Source organism: Macrosteles quadrilineatus, unplaced genomic scaffold (assembly GCF_028750875.1).
Source record: "Macrosteles quadrilineatus isolate MER2022 unplaced genomic scaffold, UCM_ALF_1.0 Scaffold_2__2_contigs__length_208266976, whole genome shotgun sequence".
Lineage (NCBI taxonomy): Eukaryota > Metazoa > Arthropoda > Insecta > Hemiptera > Cicadellidae > Macrosteles > Macrosteles quadrilineatus.
Window position 1 is genome coordinate 157,545,984 of NW_026542595.1, and position 22,706 is coordinate 157,568,689.

Here is a 22,706-nt window from a genome sequence, read left to right on the forward strand (position 1 = left end):
AATTATCTTAAATCTAGGGGTTGGTTCGTGCCGGGTATGGAATTCTGATAGGCTGATTAACTTAATTTATACAGTACTAATATAGGCTAAATAATATGAGATAGGCTAATAATGAGGATAAACAAAATTTAGGCTATAAGTTCTTAATTTGAAAGTCACTTGAATTTAGTCAATTCACAATGTGGTGGTTGGAAATTGATGATGAGTTTTTTAAGTGTTAATTGAGGTTGATATTACCAATTTTGTTGAATAGTGATTTTCTTCTTTCTTTATGTCTCTTTATATTCAATATTTATATGTATTCTGAATGTTAATTTTCAATTTTGGATATTTAAATCACTGGAGACTTGGCTCCCACATCCATCTCTCTCTATATCTTCCACCACAAGCACATTTTCTTCCTTTTCTTTAGCTTTCCTTCCAACAATTACTTCACACCTGGACACTGGACAGTACAAAAGAAATATTTCCTACCTAGACAATATTTAATTTTAGAATGGTATTTTTGAATATAGTTTTTCTTCTTCACTAATTTATATTTCATTAAATTTAAATATTCTTTTTGAAAATACAGTAATTAATAAATATTAAAAGTAATTTAGCTACAATTCACATATGAGTACATTCATGTTTTATCTCAGCCTAAAGCCCCTGTCCCCATTGAAAACAAGCACTTCCATGGTCAAGTGCAGTATGTTATTGATGGTGGGTTCCTAACTACACAAAAGCTATGACCAGAGCATCAACCATCAAAAACCAAGAAAAACTTAATCGACAACATACTCACCACTCCTTGCCTTGCTATAAAGAAGAAAACTGTAGGCAGCTGAGAATATTCAAAGATAAACTTGGTCCTCAGTTTCTTACCCTTGAGGAAGCCTTAGAAGCAAATTAGGATGTGGAAGAAGATGCTTTCTCTCCTCTTGGGCCCTCAAAAAAAAAAGGATGGATGGAATGCCAACCTTCAACCCGAAGAGAGTGAATAACATGATTCTACCTACCAACCTATTGCTATTCATGAGGTTATTAACATTATAAAAAAAGATGGTCACCATTTTCCTTAATTTAATCTTAAAAGACGGGTATTTATTTCAGGTGGAGGATTGTGGTCAGAGGACACACTAGTTTGTTTATTTTTAAGTGTGTTTCAGTTTATTATCATAAATAAATAGTTAAAATTATCGAAACATGGGTTGGTTCCATGGAAACCTAATGTAAAATGGCAGCATTTAGCAATGTTTTTAATTTTTTTGTACTTCTGGCCTTTTTTAGTGTGCTCTAGTGGCAAAACGGTTCGTCGTAGAAACAAACATTATATAGGAAACCTGTAGTAAATTTTGTCATCTTTAATTTTACAAAGCAGGGTTTTCTCAAAAACCCATACTTAGCGAGATTTGCCCGAAAAACCTAAAAAAGTGTCCAAATTTTAAGGTTTTTACAAAATAAACAATGTTTCGGGCAAAATATCTCTAAGCAAACCTCATATTCGTGTTTAACGACCCAAAAAACATAATGAAAAGTGATGATTAGGACTGTACCTAAACCTTCCGCTAACTGCCACTTATACTCCTAATATTCCTAGCCTATTAATGTTATGGGGATTTTTAAACATGGTAACTAAAACTGAATAACTTTTGGAAAATAAAAATTTTATTTTAGAGTAGAGGTGTGCGGATAGTGAAATTTGAGTTTGTTTCGGATAATTAGATCCGGACAATCAGTCCGAATTTGGATAGTTTGACGTCCAAGTACTTAATGTATCATTATTAAGGTTAATAGTTTATAATTTGCATTTTTATATACAAAAACTACAATATGAATATTGTACAATTACTATTGTGATACGTAAGTCATTAATCTTGGATCAGTTATAAAAATTGAAGTTTAAATTCACAGCTTACTCAAACTTAACAAAAAAGTTTCAAAACATTTTACAGCAATAAATCACGTAAAGAACCAAAGAGTTTTGTATGGGAAGTCATGTTAAGACTTTGACGTGTTTAAAAATTACAGGTATCTACTTGTAGATTATAAGCAGTTTATGCTCATCGAGAAAGGTATATGAGGTTGAGAAGGCTTCAGTGAGGTAGAGAACAAATACATTGATAATGTATCCCCGGATGTTAATATGACTAACGATGACTCAGAATCTAATTATTGTACTTATATAAACTTAATTATTGTAATATAAATAGCTTATATTTCGCTACGCAGTGTCTCGGTGTATGCCTTATAATCTTGATATAAATAACTTAAACAGCTCGGCAATGTCTTAGTGTATTCCTTATGTCGTGATGTAAGAGTTGAGTTGCTTATAGGTGACCCCTTTGTGCATGAATCGAATCACAATTTTTATTACCGTAGAACTTGATTGTGATTTGATGCATCAAATCTAATTAAATCGTAATTTGGATTATTTTTCAAAGCATTGTGGTAATTACACTTCCTTAGTCAAAGTCGTAGACGACGCGCTGACCGCTGATAGGTCGTTGGAAACGAAATACTGAAATTTTGTCCTGGGAAATTGATGATGGTTTTGAAGATTTTGTTTTCTGCCCAAAATTTCAAAATACATAGTCTATCCGAAAAAGTTGGATATTTAACAGATGGTGTCGGATATCAAATTTGGGCTTGGTTGGGAACCGAATCCGTCCCGATTTTTTGGATATCTGCGCACCTCTACTTTAGAGGGGACAAATTGTTTAAATGTTGCTGTGCAAAATTTATAAAAATAAATTAACCTGTTGTCCTTGAAAAAAACGCTTCAGCCAATGTTTCTTTTTTTTCAAAGTGCCTGACTAGTTATTGAAGATCTGTAAAACTCATCTAGACTTAATTTTATTTCTTTTTATGTCGTCATATTTTGTTTGTAGTAATATTTACTAATAGTTTTCCTCGTGTTTTAACAGGTAAACAAATTACTCGCATCTGTACCGTACTGTAACTCAACCGATGTATAAAATGTTTTTATAAAGTCAGTACATTATACAGTGTGATTGAAAAGTCCCGGAACGGTGTACTATATTTTTTACCTTTATAGATATTACTTTATCTATAAAGGCTAATACAACTTGGTGTTGGTATATCAATAATAACCATAAGTCTACTCTTTCAAGCTATTATTACATTTTTACCTCTTAAAGGGGATAGCCCACCAGGAGTAAGACGAAATTCTCAAATAGCAGCATAGATCAAGTTTAGTATCAAATCAAAGGTCTTATGTAGTAAAACACAATGCTATAAACCCGAACTCAAACGGACAAGCAAGTCAAAAATGGCAGCCGTTCAAATATTTCTTTAATCTGCCATTTAGATCTTTGAACGGCTGCTATTTTTTACCCAGCTTTTATTTTGAGCTCAAATTTGTGACATTGTATTCTACTAATAAAGACCTTTAATGTGATGTGCATATCGACCTATGTTTACGTTTATGATTCTGACTTCTAGTATTCCTACAAGATAATAAGCATTGCAAGTTCAAGGAATCTTTTAACAGAATTTTTACTCTATTGTCTGTTTGAGTTTGTGTTTGTGGCATTGTGTTTTACTAATAATAGAGACCTTTAATTTGATAGCAAACTCGACCTATGATGCTATTTAAGAATATTGTCTGACTCCTCTTGGGCCGTCCTCCTTAAGGGATGAAAAAGTAATAATAGCTTGTTTTATGGCTATAATTTATTTATGAAGTTAAATTTCTTTATCCATAATAGTATAAAATTTATTTCACCGTGGGACTTTTCAATCACACTGTATAACACATGTTGTTCCTTTATCAGTTTTTATATTTTTGTTTGCAGAATGATAAATAAATCTTGTAGAATGACAAATAAGTCTGTACTAAACCTATATTTATATGCTTAAGTTGTATTGGATACAATTTCCTTCTCAAATTTAAAAATTATTATTTGAATGTAATCTAAAGACTTTTTTCCTGATTAATGAATCGGTTTTAACATTCTATGCTAAGCCTAGCTACTCAGAGGTTTTGTTTTGTTTAACTATTTCCTTGGGTTTATTATAAAGGGTACTAAGTCAAAAAGTAAACTTCACTCCTTAAGTATTTTTATCACACATTGAAACCATTTTGTACCCTTCATATATGTATTTTACCTATATGGAGCTAGGTGCAATGTTAGTAAAAGTAGCGGAATTGACATTTGATAAAGATTAGAAAGATTGTGTTATCTTCCTTGCCCTATAAACACACATTTAATGTTTGGTAATATAACTGTAAAAAATGCTCCTTTTTGGCAAATGGTTCTTTTTAAATTGTGTCTGTTGTAGTTTTTAAAAAATTCTATGAGATTTTTTGTGTAACCTGGAATAACTTCTGTGTGCAAACAATGTGACTAATGGAGGGTTTGAAGATATATTAAGAGTTATCTTTGAATGTAACACCTAAATGAACTGTACCTCTTGTTGTTACTTTAAGGCCAAGATGAATGAAGGATGAGTGATACCTGTTTATGAATGAGTAGAATGGAAGTTTTACCAGCTGATTTCTACCCATAACTAGATTTTCTGTGTATTATAGCAAACTTTTCTTAAAGGGTTGGATATTTAAAGTCAGGTAGTATGTCTATGTTGGTAAAAAGTATCTTGTAACTTTTAATTAAACTCTCATAACCCCAGCATAATTCTTTACATCCACTGCAGTAAAAAATATCATATGCTTACTGTTTTTGCCTATCATGATTAAAATATGAATATACAAGTTTTTGAAACTAGATATAGGAGGCACCTTCTTTAGATCTAGATCCTGGGATTAAGCTACATGATATTTTTTCTGATTAATGATTCAATAAATTTTAGTAATTTATTTTACAGGGTGCAGCAAAAAAACTAATATATTTTCTGCAGTGCACTGTTCAGCGACAGGTCTGAGGGTAGTGGGAGTAGGCTCGTTGGAAAGCCTACACATTACCATTTTTTGTAGTCATAGAGCAGTGGTCAACTGAGCTACATGCGGTTGTTATCGAGTTGTTAAAAAAAATAATGATTCAGTCATTACAACTCTGCGGCAGTTCCGTGCATTCATTCAATTAGGTCGACCTCCTTGTCGACTATGAGAGGTTCCGTTGTGATATTCTGTGTGGATAATTAACCAAATTAAACTGATTAGTATTCTAATTAATCTGTAGGGATGAATTTTAACCTTAACATTTGTGTAACTAATGTCAGAAATGTTCAAGGCAGCCGCTTGTTTTTGGGCAGTACGAGGACTGTTTTCCACAGCAGCTCTATCGAATGTTAGTTGTCTGGCGTCTGACCTGACTTTGGACCCCTGTCAGCTTCCTTTAGGACGCAGAAGCCGTTGTTCTACAGTTAGTAACCCACCGCATGATTGTGCTACGCAACGGAACTTCTCCATCCATTTAACTGAAAGAATGCACGGAACTGCCGCTGAGTTGCAATGAATGAATTCACTAGTTTTTAAATACGACTCAATAACAAACGCACATAGCTCAGGCGACCACTGCTCTACGACTACATATAATGGTATCCACCCTCCATCGACCTGTCCCTGAACATTGAGTGTGCTGCAGAAAATAGATTGGTTTTTTTGCTGTACCCTGTATCCTGTGTATCTTAAATGCTAGGTAGTAGTGAAAACATAATACGATGTATAGTAAATTACAATTTATTTACTTCCACAACTTGTGTGATTTTTATACGGTACTTTTATATTATACGGAGGCCACCAAAATACAGCGCGCTGTGGCGGTTAGGTTAGGTGGGGTTATCATAATTGTGTTATGTTTCATCTGGTATCGTTTGATTCATAACTAAACGAGGAAAGTCCAACAAACATATTTATGATAACCCAACCTAACCTAACAGCCGCAGCGCGCTGTAAAATAAAGAGGTTATAATACAAAAGTGCCTTTAATAAAAATGATTTTCATTTAATAATTATGATTTGACTTTAGTATAGTCAAAATTAGTCTAGTAGTAAAACAGTGTAGGAACAAGTATTAATGTAAAAAAATACATTTCCGTATGGACCATCGTGCTGGGGGTATGTATATGGTTTTTGGCCGGCTGCCGGCTAGTATCATTGAATGGATCTGCCATTTGAAATACATTGCTTATTGACTCTCCGTACTGCATAGGGAACGTAGAATGGAGTATAGGAAAATAGTAACTGGCAGATAATGGTTCAAAGAATATCCATAACACCATTGATATTTCAACCATTTAGGGGGTTGAGAGGTTCAGCCCCTGTTTATCCACTATACTGCTTTGACTCGAAAAGCCCACTTGTAGTAGCAAAATATCATGTAAATTGCTTTTAAACTCTGCGTGCTATTAACAACCAGGAAATCTTTTCTGGGGCGAGTTATTATGTCTTCATTAATTTTCCTTCATGCGTTCCTATGCCAAATACTTCACCAATAAACTAAGATTAAAACACTCAGATAGAACTTAATTATTTACAACTAAGGTCATATTTACAACTAAGGTCATGAATAGTGTAGGTTTTTTATGGATGTAGGTATTATTTTGATAGTCAGGACTTTAGGGTTAGGCCTAGTGCTGTATGTTATAAATTACTTATGAATCTGCGCGGTGTTTGTACTGTATATTGGTATAATATATCGGCACAGTATTGGTACCGGTATTATATTTATTGTAAATAAAAATACATCTAAAACATTTCAAACGTTAATAGTGTGTTTTAAACGTTAACTCTTTCATTACAAGACAGTAGATTCCCTAATGAATTTGATGATCGGATTGTCCTTCAAAATCGATCACCTACCAACTTATGTATATATTTACTGTGTTTTAATTGAGAGTGTAAGTGCAAGTGTTAGGTTACTTTCTCTTTACATTCTGTAGTCTGTTTGTACTTATGTTTCCTCCAATGATTGTAATTGTGTTGTGTAGGTGTTCAGAGCCAGGACACCTGCAGAGGCTATTGACCTGGTGTCTCGGCTGCTAGAGTACACGCCCTCCTCACGTATCTCCCCACTGCAAGCCTGCGCCCACAACTTCTTTGACGAGCTGCGCGAACCCAACACCCGGTTGCCCAACGGCCGGCCCCTGCCTCCTCTCTTCAACTTTACAGAGACAGGTAACATTCGATAGATTTACGAAGACTCTTCACAGGTATTTTTGTACAAGGAGACTTTGCACCTGTCCTTCCTATGAGAAAGTGATTGCGAGTTAGATTTTCATCATCATTTAGGTCTGTCGAAACTCGTGTTAATAGTCTGCTATTCACCTCAGTGAAAAATGCTCAGTCTGTCTAATTCTTTAAACTTTTGTTCTAGTTTCATTTTTGCTTTTTCTTTTTCCATTTCCATTTCTTTGACGTTCAGTGATCTTAAATTCTTGTTCTAATCGTTCCTTTTCCCTCTCAAACTCTTGTAAATCAATTAGTTCTTGTAGCTCATCTTCAGCTTCTGTTTTTCTTGAGGATCTAATTGATTTGTTTCTCAATGATTTTTCTTTTTCCACTCTGCTCTCAGGTCTTATCCCTCTCAATCTCTTGTAAATCAATTAGTTCTTGTAGCTCATCTTCAGCTTCTGTTTTTCTTGAGGATCTAATTGATTTGTTTCTCAATGATTTTTCTTTTTCCACTCTGCTCTCAGGTCTTATATTCCTACCTCTCAGGCTCAGAGAATTCATATCATCCATAGGTTGGCTTGTTATTTCTTTCAAAGGACGTGTCAACACCGCTGCCCCCGCCATCAGGATTATTATACGCTTTGTCCTCCACCACTTCCATACCGGAGGAGGAGATCATAGTTGAATATAATATTGGCAGAACGCAGGTTGTTGGTAATTTGAATAGTAAAAAAGTATTTATAAAGAAAGAGAAGAGAGAGGTCTTGTTTTAATGAACAACAGAATGTAATTGATATTTGTTAAGAAAATATAAATAAATAAAAAAACAGCTGAACATATGATATTAAATAAAAAGTACAAAAGGGAAATTAATTGTACAGAACAAAATGTAAATATAATAAGTGGTGACAGACATGTTCAGGCATTGTAGGATTCATAATTGCTGCAGAATTTTGTCATTTAAAAGTACATATGCATTGTCGTGTTGACTAACGAATACACTTCAACATTACAGTGGACATAAAAATAATCAAACGGCACCTTAAACCAATTAATTAAATGGCAATATCACCAGTAACTCGGCTCACGGCTCACTGAATGATGTGACAAGACAGATTAGATGTAAAGTCAAGACTACCCGTCAACTTGGTCTATGCTGTGACATCACTTCTGATCAAGCGATTATGACATCCTCCAACACCTGAAGATGACTTCTTAACAATTTGTAACTAGTTGCACAATATTTGACAGTATAATTATTTAAAAGCAGGTATCCAAACCAGTTTTTGATATTCAAGGTAGTTTTTAAGCTACAACAACAAATTTTTATTTCAAAAGGGTTTTCTTTTCAAGCAGTGGTAAAATATGTTTCCTTTTCTTATTACAGAGTTGAACATACAGCCTTCACTCAACTCGGTGCTGCTGCCTCGCCACGCCAACACCGCGGAGGGTGGAGGCAGTGGAGGGGGGAGTGGTAGTGCAGAGGGGGCCGGAGGGTCACAGGTACCCTCAGACCCAGCACCTACCCCTGACCCTGCCAGTCAGGCCAGCCAGCCCTCGGCAGACATGGCTTGAACATTATACAAGGTAACTCTATCCTACTAATATTATAAATGAGAAAGTTTGGATGTTTGTGACAAGTGAACGCGAAAAATACTGGTCGGATTGGGCTCAAATTTGGCATGATGATAGCTCACATTCCCGATTAACATATAGGCATATTCTTATTTCAAAAATCCTTTCGGGCTCCGCGCCAGTGTCTCTGGAGTTTCCCATGTTAACCTTATGAGAAATGGAATTATTGAATCTTAACAGCTGTTTCAATTAAACAAGTTGGTTCTGTTCTATGATGTTCAATAGCATTAAAGTTACAAGGATTACCAACAGGGTGCAGCACTATTATTTCTTTTACATTTATGACAACAGCTAATTTGCAACCAAAAGGTGAGTGAGCGTAGCGAACGAACTTCGACCTGGAGGCGAGTTAGCGTAGCGAACGAGCTAACCTGAAGGCAAGTGAGCGCAGCGAACGAGCTCCAACCTAAAGGTGAGTAAGCGCAGCGAACGAGCTCCAACCTAAAGGTGAGTGAGCGTAGCGAACAAACTTCAACCAGGACGTGATTGAGCCATGCGAACGAGATAATCTTGAAAATTAAGAAGTTAAACGGGGCAAAGCCCGCGGGTTACAGCTAGTATTTCTATAATACAAAGCCAGTAGACTCCTGATTATCCATGTTAGTGAGTGATTGTGAATAGCCAAAATTGTGGATAATAAACCTTGCCCTGGATGTAATTAACCTTGACATTGAATGGTTTTTGTATTGGATAGGTTTAACAGCTGCCTTACCTTACCAACGGAAATAGAAGAAAATGCACAAATAACACAAACACTTAGTTTTCAGAGCTATTAGCTCCTTCATCTTTTACGGAAATTGCAGTAGGATAGAGGACATTTTAGTCTTACAATATAAGTTGGTTAGAATCATATCTTGTGAACCCCTACAGGAACACTGTAAACCCCTGTTCATTCAGCTACAAATTCCAACAGTAATTAACATTTATTGAGCGGAGCTCTTATACGTCGACTCTTGTGCATTTTGTAATACGCAAACTCCTCCTAGACGGCTAAATCAATCGTTTTCAAATTTTGCATGGTGATAAAGAACATATCGGTGAGTGCTAACATCTATATGGCGTTGAACATGTCTCTCAGGAATCAGCCCCACTGGGTCTCAAAGTTTCAATGTAAACCTTATGGAAGCAGTATTTGACACATAAACAAAGACATATGATCAGCTGTTAACTTTTGAATGCAGTAGATAAAGAAATAGCTGATAGCATGATTCCACAGATATTAGAACAGAAACTGTATGGATCATAAATATAATCAAAAGACGACACTAGCTTGAGGTCCGTGACGTAGAAAGTGGTGAAGGAAGTACTAAAGGTGAGTAGTCTGGAGTGTGGAAACTGTTTATGACGATTAGATTTAGGTATATGCATTCCTAAAATTTTATGGGAAGGGAGGAAAACGGGTCTGCGACGTAGGAAGTGGTGAAGGAAGTAGTCAAGGCGAGCTGTCCGGATTTTGGGAACTGTTTATGATGATTAAATTAAGGTATCTGCAATCCTAAAATACAATGTAATCCTAAAGGAAACAGGTGGTGAAAGAAGTAGTAAAGGCGAGCTGTTTGGGGTATGGGATCTGTTTATGACCATTAGATTAAGGTATCATATGATGTTATGGGAAGGGAGGGAAACAGGTCCGTGACGTAGGAAGTGGTGAAGGAAGTAGTAAAGGCAAGCAGTCCGGACTGTGGGAACTGTTTGTGACGATTAGATTAAGGTATCTGCAATCCGAAAATGCTATGGGTGGGAAACAGGTCCGTGACGTAGGAAGTGGTGAAGGAAGTAGTAAAGGTGAGTTCTTCTGAGTGTGGGATCTGTTTATGACCAATAGATTAAGGTATTTGCAATCCAATAATGGGAAGGGAGGTAAACAGGTCCATGACGTAGGAAGTGGTGAAGGAAGTAGTAGAGGCGAGCAGTCCGGAGTGTGGGAACTTTTTATGACGAATGACGATTAGATTAAGGTATCTGCAATCCTAAACGCTATGGGAAGGGAGGGAAACAGATCCGTGACGTAGGAAGTGGTGGAGGAAGTAGTAAATGCGAGCAGTCCGGAGTGTGGGAACTGTTTATGACGATTAGATTAAGGGATCAGGAATCCTAAAATGCTAGGGGAAGGGAGGGAAACACAGGGAAACAACAAAATTTTAAAAAGTGAAATTGTTCCAAAATTTTTCAAAACCTCAATTATTTTCCCTCTACACAAAAAAGGAGACCTCGATTTAGTTGAAAACTACCGTGGATTATCTTTTATTGATAGCGTGGCCAAAATTTTCACAAGTCTCATAAACAATAGAATACAAACGTGGGTTCAAGAAAATGAAATATTAACGGAATTCCAAGCGGGTTTTAGGAAAGGTTACTCCACCATTGATAACATTTTTAATCTTGCTTGTATGGTTAAGTTACGTCTATCACAAAAAGGGGGGAAACTTTATGCGTTTTTTGTTGACTTTAGTGCGGCTTTTGATACAATCGATCGAAAATCAATGTTTTTTAAACTGTCAAGTTTGGGATTATTGACGCGCATGCTGAATGTATTAAAAAACTACTACAACAACACCAGTTCGAGTGTGTGGTGTGAAGGAGGTGTAACTGACAGTTTCGAAACTAACACAGGTCTGAGGCAAGGCTGCAATCTCTCACCGACTTTATTCAGTTTATTTATCAATGACCTGCCGGAGGCGGTAGGAGGTGGATTCCATTTTGGTGGATCGAAAATAAATATGTTGCTTTACGCTGATGACATTATTCTTCTGTCTCCAACTAGTACCGGGCTGCAGCACATGATAAAAAATTTAGAAACCTACTGTGGGACATGGAATTTAACTGTAAATTTAAATAAATCAAAGATTATTGTTTTTAGAAATGGTGGGAAATTGAAGACGAGCGACAAATGGTGGTATATGGGTAAAATTATTGAGGTGGTAAATGAGTACAAATATTTAGGAATCACGTTCACAAGTTCCCTTTCATGGAGTAATCATTTCAAAGAAAAAGCCAGAATAGGTCAATTTGCTGTTAATTCAGTCTGGAGTGCTTTATTTAAAAACCCAAAAGTACCGCTATGTTCTAAAATGTGTTGTTTCGAAGCGGTAGTGCGAGCTACAATCTGCTACGGAGCTCAGGTGTGGGGATGTATAGAAAGCGATCAAATAGAATCTGTTCAAAAAATATTTCTCAAAAAATTATTCTCTTTACCTTTTAACACACCAAATTATGCATTATATTTGGAAACATGCTGTGAAAAGTTATACTTTTATACTTTGAATGTAAATCTAAATTATTTATTGAAATGTTTAACGTTACCAGCAGGGAGATTGCCCGAAATTTTAGCTAAACAAATTATTTCAAGGAATGTATTTTGGAGTAAAGAATGGAAGCTTCTGGGACAACAATTTAATATAAATATTAATTTTCAAAATGATGATTTAGCGGAGCTTAGCGAACAGTTGAGGTCGGTAGCGGAGGGGCTACGTTGTAGGTGGAGGGGGGAGTGTGTTGGTCGAGCGCGCACCTCCGTCCATCACAGCCAGTTACTCACGCTCGACCTTGAACTTGGAGATAAGAGTCCCCTCAAACTCAACAATACTCGTACCATTTCGTGGATTCTTAAAGCAAGATTAGAGCTTATCAACCTGAACTACAAGCCTTGGCTCAATCAAAATTATAGATGTTCTTTATGTAACCAAATTGAAAATGAAACAGTCTATCATTTTATTGCACTTTGTCCGATTTTAAAACACATAAGACATTTGTGGCTGGGAAAACTTTTTTTTAAACGAAATAGAATATCATCAATTTATAAATGGGAGGAATTGGCGAGCTTTAGCTAGTTATCTAGAAAATGCTTGGAAGTATAGATGGGAGATAGTGACAGAATTTAACTTTTGAATCTAAATAATTGTATATGAAACTCGTCTACAGATAAGTTAGGATCAGTATGTTTTTGTTTTTTTATCACTTATGTAATAATATTTCGTTCTCTCTTATATCTTTTCTCTTATGTCTTTATTTCAGAAATATTAATAAATCTTTTTAGTGCTCAATAGGCCTACTATTCTAATCTTAAGTAATGGAACAACTCTAGTGCCAACAAAACAGACAGTTATTAACCATTGTTTTTATGTGTCTGTGAAAAAATGTATTTATGTTCTAAATTGTACAATAAAGCACATTTTCATTTCATTTCATATAATTTGGTTAGAATCATATCTTGTGAACCCCTACAGGAACACTGTAAACCCCTGTTCATTCAGCTACAAATTCCAACAGTAATTAACATTTATTGAGCGGAGCTCTTATACGTCGACTCTTGTGCATTTTGTAATACGCAAACTCCTCCTAGACGGCTAAATCAATCGTTTTCAAATTTTGCATGGTGATAAAGAACATATCGGTGAGTGCTAACATCTATATGGCGTTGAACATGTCTCTCAGGAATCAGCCCCACTGGGTCTCAAAGTTTCAATGTAAACCTTATGGAAGCAGTATTTGACACATAAACAAAGACATATGATCAGCTGTTAACTTTTGAATGCAGTAGATAAAGAAATAGCTGATAGCATGATTCCACAGATATTAGAACAGAAACCGTATGGATCATAAATATAATCAAAAGACGACACTAGCTTGAGGTCCGTGACGTAGAAAGTGGTGAAGGAAGTACTAAAGGTGAGTAGTCTGGAGTGTGGAACCGAGACGTAGGAATTGGCTAACACAGGAACTCGCTAACTCGGTCGTGTGTCGGAACTGGCTAACTCTGGAACTGGCTAACCGTCTCAGTCAGGAATTGGCTAACTCCGGAACCCGCTAACTCGATTTTGTCTCGAGGCGGAATTCGCTAACTCTGGAAGTCGCTAACCCGGCCGCGCCCACTGCTCGGAGCGTTGCCAACCTTGTACGACAAAATAATCGTACACTGCCGTATTTCAAAATGTCAGTATCTATAAAGATACAGTAAATGTTATTGTTTTTTGTTATCAATTCCACTTTTAACAGATAACTAGCCTAAAGTAATTAAAAGACAATTAAAAAATCATGAAAAAGTGTTTTTTTTTATTAAACTGTACAATGGCCAGTTAAATGTTTATGATTTCGATCTTAAATATAAATGCCATCAGTATAAAGGAAAATAATAGAATATGAAAAACATTTAAAATTTAGTTTTATTGGTACTAAATATTTAAACATCTACGAAATTAAGCTAAAATACACGCAAGTTCTTAAACACGGAAAACAGATTTAATTGTAATGTCGTAATAAACCAAAACCATTAATTATAGTCATCAACCATCGTAACTTTTATAAATAATTCATATATTTTAAATTAAATGTTCGTCGTTGAACCGTCCAACTTACGTGTACAAATATGATGACATAGACTAAGTTTTTATCTAGGCCTAATAGTTTGAACCAAAGCATTGTAGGCCTACTAGTAAATGGTTGCCTAATTCTAAAATGTGGTGATTTTTTTTGCAATTACATGTTTTAAAACCGTTTTTAGATTGTAAACCTAAGCACCACTAGTAAAAAATAGGAGAAGATATAATATTCATATATAATAAAACGTGACAGGGCTATTTTAATTCACGATTCTTAATAAACAAATTGACGGATTTTCCTGATTTGAGTGTTGGGTTTCCTTTATATTGCTTTCACAATCGATATAAACTATACCAAGCCATTGCTCGGTTCACCGTTCCCCAGTACTGAGCTACACAATAGACAATAGCTTTGTTTTTGGATAAGATTAAGTAATTTTAGCTATGGCCACCAATACATAGAATTGTAACAAACAAAAGAACGCTCGGGTCCATTTAGAACCAGCCTGGAGAAAAACTCCAGACTTTTAAAAAGTAGGCCTACTTAAAGACTTAAAATTAATATTAATTCAACAAAATTAAGAGGATGACCCGGGTTCTACACTAATAGCCTACGACAAAAGAAATTTACAAGTTGTATTTATGCATAGACTAACTTTTAATGCAATCCATGAATACATTAGGCCTACTACTTTATAATGTAATGATAAATATTTATTTAAATTCAATAGCTCTATTTAAAAACACATTACCACTACAATGTAATTCTGTAATGACGTTTAACGTGTAAATTTTATTATGATTTATGATTTAAGGTTACAAGCCCAGTATATAAAATACGAACTCAATAATTTTATTTGCAGAAGTTCACAAAATGGTATTTATTTGAATAAAAGAAACAAATGGCAGACTACGAAAATATATATTTCATAACATATAATAGATCCAAATTAAATGTGTATTTTTATCTTTTTGCATACCAATAAGCTACTATTTAAGTAAGAAACCTACATATAAAACATACTCCCTTATATTAGTACATTTTTCATCCATATGGATCATCTGAAGACAGTTGTATTGTTAGTTCTGTCCGGTGCAGTGTCTTAAGAGGTCGTGTTTTGTTTACAATTGTTTCTTGTTTCCAGTAATTTAAAACCTCGTTTAACCAAATAAAACGTTCTAATCACAACTAATATCACGTCCCCTAGTTATATAACCAAACAGTAAAAGAACAAATCATGAAGTTAACTATAAAATAATAGAAACACAATTTTGTCGACACTAGCGATCAGTGTCACCGGACATGAACTAGACACGAAAAACGAGCTTCAAAGTTTACAATGGGATGTAAAGTTTACTTGTGTTGGTTAGTCTATGGTAAGACCATAGATAAAACATACTCCAAGACTATAATGCATTTTCCACCCTAATAATCATAAGAATAATGTTAAACATACTTCTAAATATATTTATTTTATCGACTACGTTGCTCTTACTCCTAATTAATCGTAGGATACGACATTATGGTACCGATACGATATAGGTACTACACTTTCGGCAACACTGGCCAAAAATATTCGTGCTTGGCTCCCATTGGACGGCCCGCGAGGCTTCTGATTGGGAGTTAGCGAGTTCCGCCGAGGGACCGAGTTAGCGACTTCCGTACAAGGACGGAATTCGCTAACCCGGCTCTAGAGCGGGTTAGCGGGTTCCGGAGTTAGCCAATTCCGAAACCGAACAAGTTAGCGAGTTCCTCTCATCGACCAAATTTGAAGATAGGGCGTTTAACATGGGGTTAGTGAGTTCCAGAGTTAGCCAATTCCGCGGACCCGTGGAAACTGTTTATGACGATTAGATTTAGGTATATGCATTCCTAAAATTGTATGGGAAGGGAGGAAAACGGGTCTGCGACGTAGGAAGTGGTGAAGGAAGTAGTCAAGGCGAGCTGTCCGGATTTTGGGAACTGTTTATGATGGTTAAATTAAGGTATCTGCAATCCTAAAATACAATGTAATCCTAAAGGAAACAGGTGGTGAAAGAAGTAGTAAAGGCGAGCTGTTTGGGGTATGGGATCTGTTTATGACCATTAGATTAAGGTATCATATGATGCTATGGGAAGGGAGGGAAACAGGTCCGTGACGTAGGAAGTGGTGAAGGAAGTAGTAAAGGCAAGCAGTCCGGACTGTGGGAACTGTTTGTGACGATTAGATTAAGGTATCTGCAATCCGAAAATGCTATGGGTGGGAAACAGGTCCGTGACGTAGGAAGTGGTGAAGGAAGTAGTAAAGGTGAGTTCTTCTGAGTGTGGGATCTGTTTATGACCAATAGATTAAGGTATTTGCAATCCAATAATGGGAAGGGAGGTAAACAGGTCCATGACGTAGGAAGTGGTGAAGGAAGTAGTAGAGGCGAGCAGTCCGGAGTGTGGGAACTTTTTATGACGAATGACGATTAGATTAAGGTATCTGCAATCCTAAACGCTATGGGAAGGGAGGGAAACAGATCCGTGACGTAGGAAGTGGTGGAGGAAGTAGTAAATGCGAGCAGTCCGGAGTGTGGAAACTGTTTATGACGATTAGATTAAGGGATCTGGAATCCTAAAATGCTAGGGGAAGGGAGGGAAACAGGTCCGAGACATAGGAAGTGGTGAAGGAAGTAGTCAAGGCGAGCTGTTCGGAGAGTGGGGACTGTTTATGACGATTAGATTAAGGTATCTACAATCTTAAAATTCTATGGGAAGAGAGTGAAACAGGACCACGACGTAGGGGGTGGTGAAGGAAGTAGTAAAGGTGAGCAGTGTTGAGTGTGGGAATGGATTAATGTATCTGCAATGCTAAAACGCTATGGGAAGAGACTGTAGACTGTAGGCTAAAATGATTACAAAGCACAAATCGATACATATTTCGATACATGCAATCGTTTACAATAGAAAATTACAACTGAGTTGACAACAGCTGATTTTTACTCAATAGAGGCTAAAAACGATTTTGGCTCCCTAAAGAATTAAAATGCTACTGTAGACCCGCAACGCATGCATTAAAACTACTGTTTTTACTGCAGTATGACAAAAACAATATAATATTAACCCTTGATGACTCCGCTCAATTTTGTGGATGCCTCTGCGAACGCCACCTAGTATATTTGACTCTGTATCATATATTCTAAATAATCCCGACCTTATCAAACAAAATTCTCACGTTCATAATACAAGGAATAAAAACGTTGCTATTGCTACCATAGATTTTTTTAGACTGTCTAAAACTCTTAAAAGTCATATTGTAATCTCACTAAAAATATACAACAAGCTAATACATTTAATAACAAAATATCCTAAAAAAACTTTTAAATCTAAATTCCACAAATGGCTTTTGAACAACCCTTTTTATTCTCTAAAAGATTTTTTGAAATGCCTTTTATTAATTTTTAAGTAGAGCTAGCAAATCTACCAAATTACTGTTGGATTTAGTTGGTTATGGGGTTTAATAACTTCCATTATTCCAAATGCCTTGCATTTTCCTTAACAATAAGATTATTTGGTTGTAATATTAAAGTATGTATTGTAACATATCTCCTTGTGTGTAGTATTCTTGTAAATATTGTATTCATTAACTGACTATGCTAATTTTAGCAGTTTTCTGACATTGTCAATAATTTGTATAAATTCACAAGACAATTAACACATTTCATTTCATCAGTCGTAAAGTCTGTTATTGTTCTTGTAGGGTGCTGAAGTAGGAAGAAGAATGGGCTGTCTAGTCAATGGTTTTAGTCCCTATCACTAAGTCACAACTGAATATTATACCAAACAAATAATTCTATGTTAACAAAAGCCTGCTGTGTAGGGGTAGGATTACCTGATTATTTATTTAGGTTTAGGTTGGGGGTTATCCACCAGTGGGAAAGTTCCCTTCTCTCAATTTGCAACAAAGATCTGGTGTTAAGCGAATTTCCCTATAGGGAAGTAGCTATTACCGTAGGCACGGGAAGACCTAGACCCGGTACCGATATACTTTTTCATTTTGATGTCCCTGGGAAAAAACACAATCTGTTCAAATTTTTGAATATAGATTAATATACATATGTATACACCCGTGAACGCGATGACTTGAGTAATTTTTGTCCGATTTTGATGAAATTTGGTTTAAAGGTGTAAGGCGGGATAAACTTAAATGAGTTTGCGAAGCAGCATGACCGGACCATGGGAACAGGATGGTATGAGTTTTATGGGGTAAAAATGCATATCATTTTTTTAACCTCAAAACATGAAATTTTGAAAGCATAAAGAGCAGGAAAAGCAAATAATTTAGTATACTGAAGTGTGTTTTTTTAATTTCTTTTGTTACGGAGAAATTTCTAAAAGTTGTCAATGTAAAATTCCCATGTTGTTCTTATGGAAAATAAGTAAACGGTTTAGTTTGGTTTTTTAGTGATGTATTTGAATAAAACTAGGCAAATTTATTTACTCTATACTAAGCTAAAATTATTTTTAGGGGTGTGCGAGTACTCGAATCTTCGAGCTTTTTGGTCGAGCTTTTCATTATTCGGCTCGGCTCGAGGCGTTTTGAAAAAGCTCGAAGTTCGAGCCGAGCTTTTAATACAAAGTCAAAACACTTAATTTGTGTCATAATTGAAAACAATGTTATCACAATTCTACGTTGTTCATGCATTCGAGGTTTGATAAGCACGAACCTCAGCTCAGTCAAGACGCAATGATTATCGATCGTAATTTTGAGGAGATAGGAAAGAGACAAACGACCACCTATTGCGTTGTCTTTCTAACAGCTATTCGTATCGTAATATACAACGCAGTGCGAGTGCGTGATTGGCTTGTCGCTATGACGACACACGGTTGCCATGACAACCTACAGTGAGCGCTGAGCACTGCGCCTTGTGTGGGAGGGAAGATTATACCAACAAACAATTTCAGGAATTCTATTTTGGGACGGATGAAAGATAAGGAAGAAACAAAAAGTGGTCACGTGAGCAAATGTAGTGGGCGACACAATAAGGCTGTAAACGTTGTTCCTTGTTTGTTTACTTTTTCATAAAGTTTGACTGGCCACACAATTTTGTACCTTTTTTATTTTGTATAAAGTAACAGTTACCTTGATGATTATATTTATCAATAAGTGGTGCGTGCTGTAGTGAATGCTTTTTATTATCAAAATAAGTAATGAATTATTAATTTTTGATAATAATACATGGGTCATTGAATACCATAATGTGATGTAGTTTCCTATTTCAGTAACTTGCAAATAATAATAATTGATAGTTAATTCTGGAAATTGAAAAATAGTGATCGCATTCATAAACCTGTTGTCAAAACAGCAACACGGGTGTAAGGGTTTATTGTTTCATAGGGGTACAAAGGACGTGGGTGTTTCAAGGACAAAGTGTTGGGCCTCCCGGTTTAGGGGGGAGGGGTGGTGGTGAGACTGCAAGAAGGGGAGGAAACTGGTTTTGGCTATTTATTGATTATTTCTCCGACCCTTCTAGATAACAAAATTGAGTGACAGTGTTAATTCATTGTGTTCTTTATTTCATTTCTTGTTTACTTTGTGTGTTATTCTATTAATTTTAGTGTTTTGGTCTATTTCCTTTCCTCCATATGTCAATTATATCTTTTTTAATATAAGTTTACTTTTTACTTGTCTCTCCACCTTTTTGGATCCAAACCAACTATGTTCTTTTTTGATTAATACGATTGATAAAACTTAAATATTTTGTGCATGGAAAACAACAAGAATAATAACGTGTTTTTAAATTTATTTTGTATTTATACAAAATAGAATTAAATATTCATAGTAGTTACAATATACATAATAATGTAATCGACTTGCTAGTTGTTTTGTCGTCATTCAAGGTTGCGTTGCTGTTCTGTTATGAAAGACAATCCAATTGTCTCAGCTCAGTCTGCACTGCATATCTCGTCAGGCCTTCAATTATCCTTTTATTTCTTGCATCTTAATTTAGTTCAGTTCAGTTCTTACCTTGATTATCTACTATTTGATGTCTTGACAATTCTCAATGTTTTTAAACATATTAAAATAACATTGTGTTTATTTAAAAATTGACTGAACATTATTATTATGCAATTTTTTAGGGAAAAAAAGTTTAATAATTTAGATAAGGTGACGCTAGAAAAAGCTCAGCTCAAAAAAGCTCGAGCTCGAAAATTTTTGAAAAAGCTCGGCTCGGCTCGGCTCGAGGTTGAAAATCACTATTTGCACACCCCTAATTATTTTACTATCACTTTATTAAACTCCCTGTAGCAGCAAACCTAGGTGCTTGTTAAACCTAGAGCTATTTAAAAAGATCCAATCATATAAATGGAAATTCGCTTAGTCTCCAGGTTTCTGCAGTGGGGGTATTTTATTATTAAGTTGTCTACAATTTGTATATATTCAGTTCTAAAAAAAGATGTTTAAAAATAAAATAGGTGAGACTTATGAAATGTATGTAGCTTATGTTGTTGTCTATATCTTGGTGGTTGTATGTTGCAGTGAGGCAGGTGATGGTGACCAAACCTGGACGGGAAGAGTCGTTCGCTTCAGCTCATCTTCTCCGACTCGTTACACAATTGTACAGATTTTAAATCTTCTCCGATTGAGTTATATTTTTTGTACCGGCATTGTTTTCACCATATTAAGTTCTTATTCTTTTTAAAGAATAGACTATGTTCGACGTGTATTTTATTTATTTGTATTATTTTGGCATTACATAAATTTTATTTACGGGATTATACTGCGTAATATTATTTGTACGACTTTTTTAATGCCCAACCTTCTTTTGTTATTTCATTGTTCTTGTCAAAGTGTGATTTCTTAGATGCCTGGCTTGTACTATTCCTAGACCGTCTAGTTGGTTTAGTTCATTTCTCAGTCTGATGAGCTTTACATGTATTTCTGTGATCATGACATGCGGTTTTTCTCAAGTGCAATAGAGTCGAATTCTACATTTGTTTTCATTCAAAACTAGAGGCATCCTATTGATTTTTGTTTTAAAAGCCTTACTGCAAGTACTAAAACGTACAAGAATTGAACAAACATTCTGGTAGACTTTTTATGTCATAGATATTCTTTGAATTGCATTAAAATTGAGTATTAATCTTTTAACTTGGTTTTTGATCCGCCGGGACCAAAAATGTAACCCTTTAAGTAATGTAATTACTTATTTAAGTTTTGTTATGTTATAAAAACCATTTGAATTATATATTTATGCTTTTAAATTGACAGATTATCAGTTTGTTAGTAAGAAACATTTTTAAATTTGTGAATATTTTATTAATATTTTAGTTAAAAATATTTTTATGGATTTTTTTGTAAATAAGGAAGCAGTTTTACCTTTTATAAATAGGCAATATTATTAGGGCCTACTGAAAGTAGCTATTATGAGTTTTATTACATTTAATTTGTTGTTCATTTTATTGTTAGTACAGATGTATTTTTTAAGCTTTAAATTATCATCATTATTTTTATTTAAACCCAAGCACGGTTGGATATTGCCTTTGATTTATATATTGTACAGTGTATTTGTTTAGCATGCTTATTATTGATTTCAATTTTTCAAATGGTATTTTGTAGTTGTACACATGAAAAGATTGTCATTTGTACATTTATTGACGGTAATAAAAATATCCTTCAATTTGGATAGATTGAGGAATACTCAAAAGTAATTTGTTGAAATTCTAGTTAAAAGATTAATATAAGTCACTACTTTATGAGATGGGAGTTTGCACATGGGCAATGTGAGGGAGAACAGATAAATGGTGAATTTTGACCTCTTCAGAGGTGCTGTAGATAATAGGGATGCTTATTTGTTGTGCTTTAGCCTCTCCATCTATGTTAGAACAAATTTCTATATTATATAACGATACTCGCTAGGGACCTAGTATAAACCCTACTTAGGCGACACAGATATCTGAAATGCACCGTAGGATCATGTTGTGTTCACATATCATATTGATTGGCGAATAAACAACCTAATGGCTCATTAGCGTTTCTTTCTGCACCGACTGTATACAAATTATCAAACCAAGTGTACGAAACTTCTGTATAGACTTGTAAAGCTTACGAGCGCATGTGTATGTACGAGTATTTGTAGTCGATTTTTTATTACTTCACCGCTCCAAAAGTTCAATTCTTTCGGAAACCATTTCTTTTTGTAGATAATTTTAAATGACAACCAACGTAGTTAGTCTTGATATAGAATCTTTTGTAAAGTGTGCTACTATCAGTTAATCGTTTAGTGGACTGTACATACAGGATAGATGTATGTTTGACATCACAGGCCTACGCCTCTTTAATTCTGTTGACGTTGTTTATAGCATTTGTTCAAAAGTCGCACTGGACAGTAAATCATTCGATGTTTCCTTCACTGTACTTAACTATTACTGTCACTATTGCAATTCAAAAGCACTTCACTCGCACTTTGTGTTGTGAATTATATTCCTTTACCAAATACAGTGAAAACAGAAATATTCTTTAAACTATATTCATCCGCTCAAACCAAATGTTGAATTGCCAATCTATCTTCGGTGCCAACTTAATATTGGATAATTTACAATTTGCACTCTGTTCCAACTGCGAATAACCACATTTTTACTAAAAAATTATTTGATTTACTCTCACCTGGTAATCTGAATTCTTTGGATTACCTCAAGTCTCAATTGTTTA

General features: G+C 35.2%; 1 protein-coding gene across 5 annotated transcripts in view; it reads left to right on the top strand.

Annotated features, from left to right (window-relative positions):
* LOC128988216 (protein kinase shaggy-like) overlaps window positions 1-22,023 on the top strand; it is an 86,606-nt gene extending 64,583 nt beyond the window's left edge. For all 5 annotated transcript variants that reach the window (XM_054409496.1, XM_054409497.1, XM_054409498.1 and 2 more), the window contains exons 7-9: window positions 6,895-7,081; window positions 8,466-8,665; window positions 20,535-22,023. In XM_054409496.1, the coding sequence (XP_054265471.1) occupies window positions 6,895-7,081; window positions 8,466-8,653 (375 nt within the window). In that variant the 3' untranslated portion in view covers window positions 8,654-8,665; window positions 20,535-22,023. The remainder of the gene's footprint in view (window positions 1-6,894; window positions 7,082-8,465; window positions 8,666-20,534) is intronic.
* Window positions 22,024-22,706: the final 683 nt, after the last annotated feature.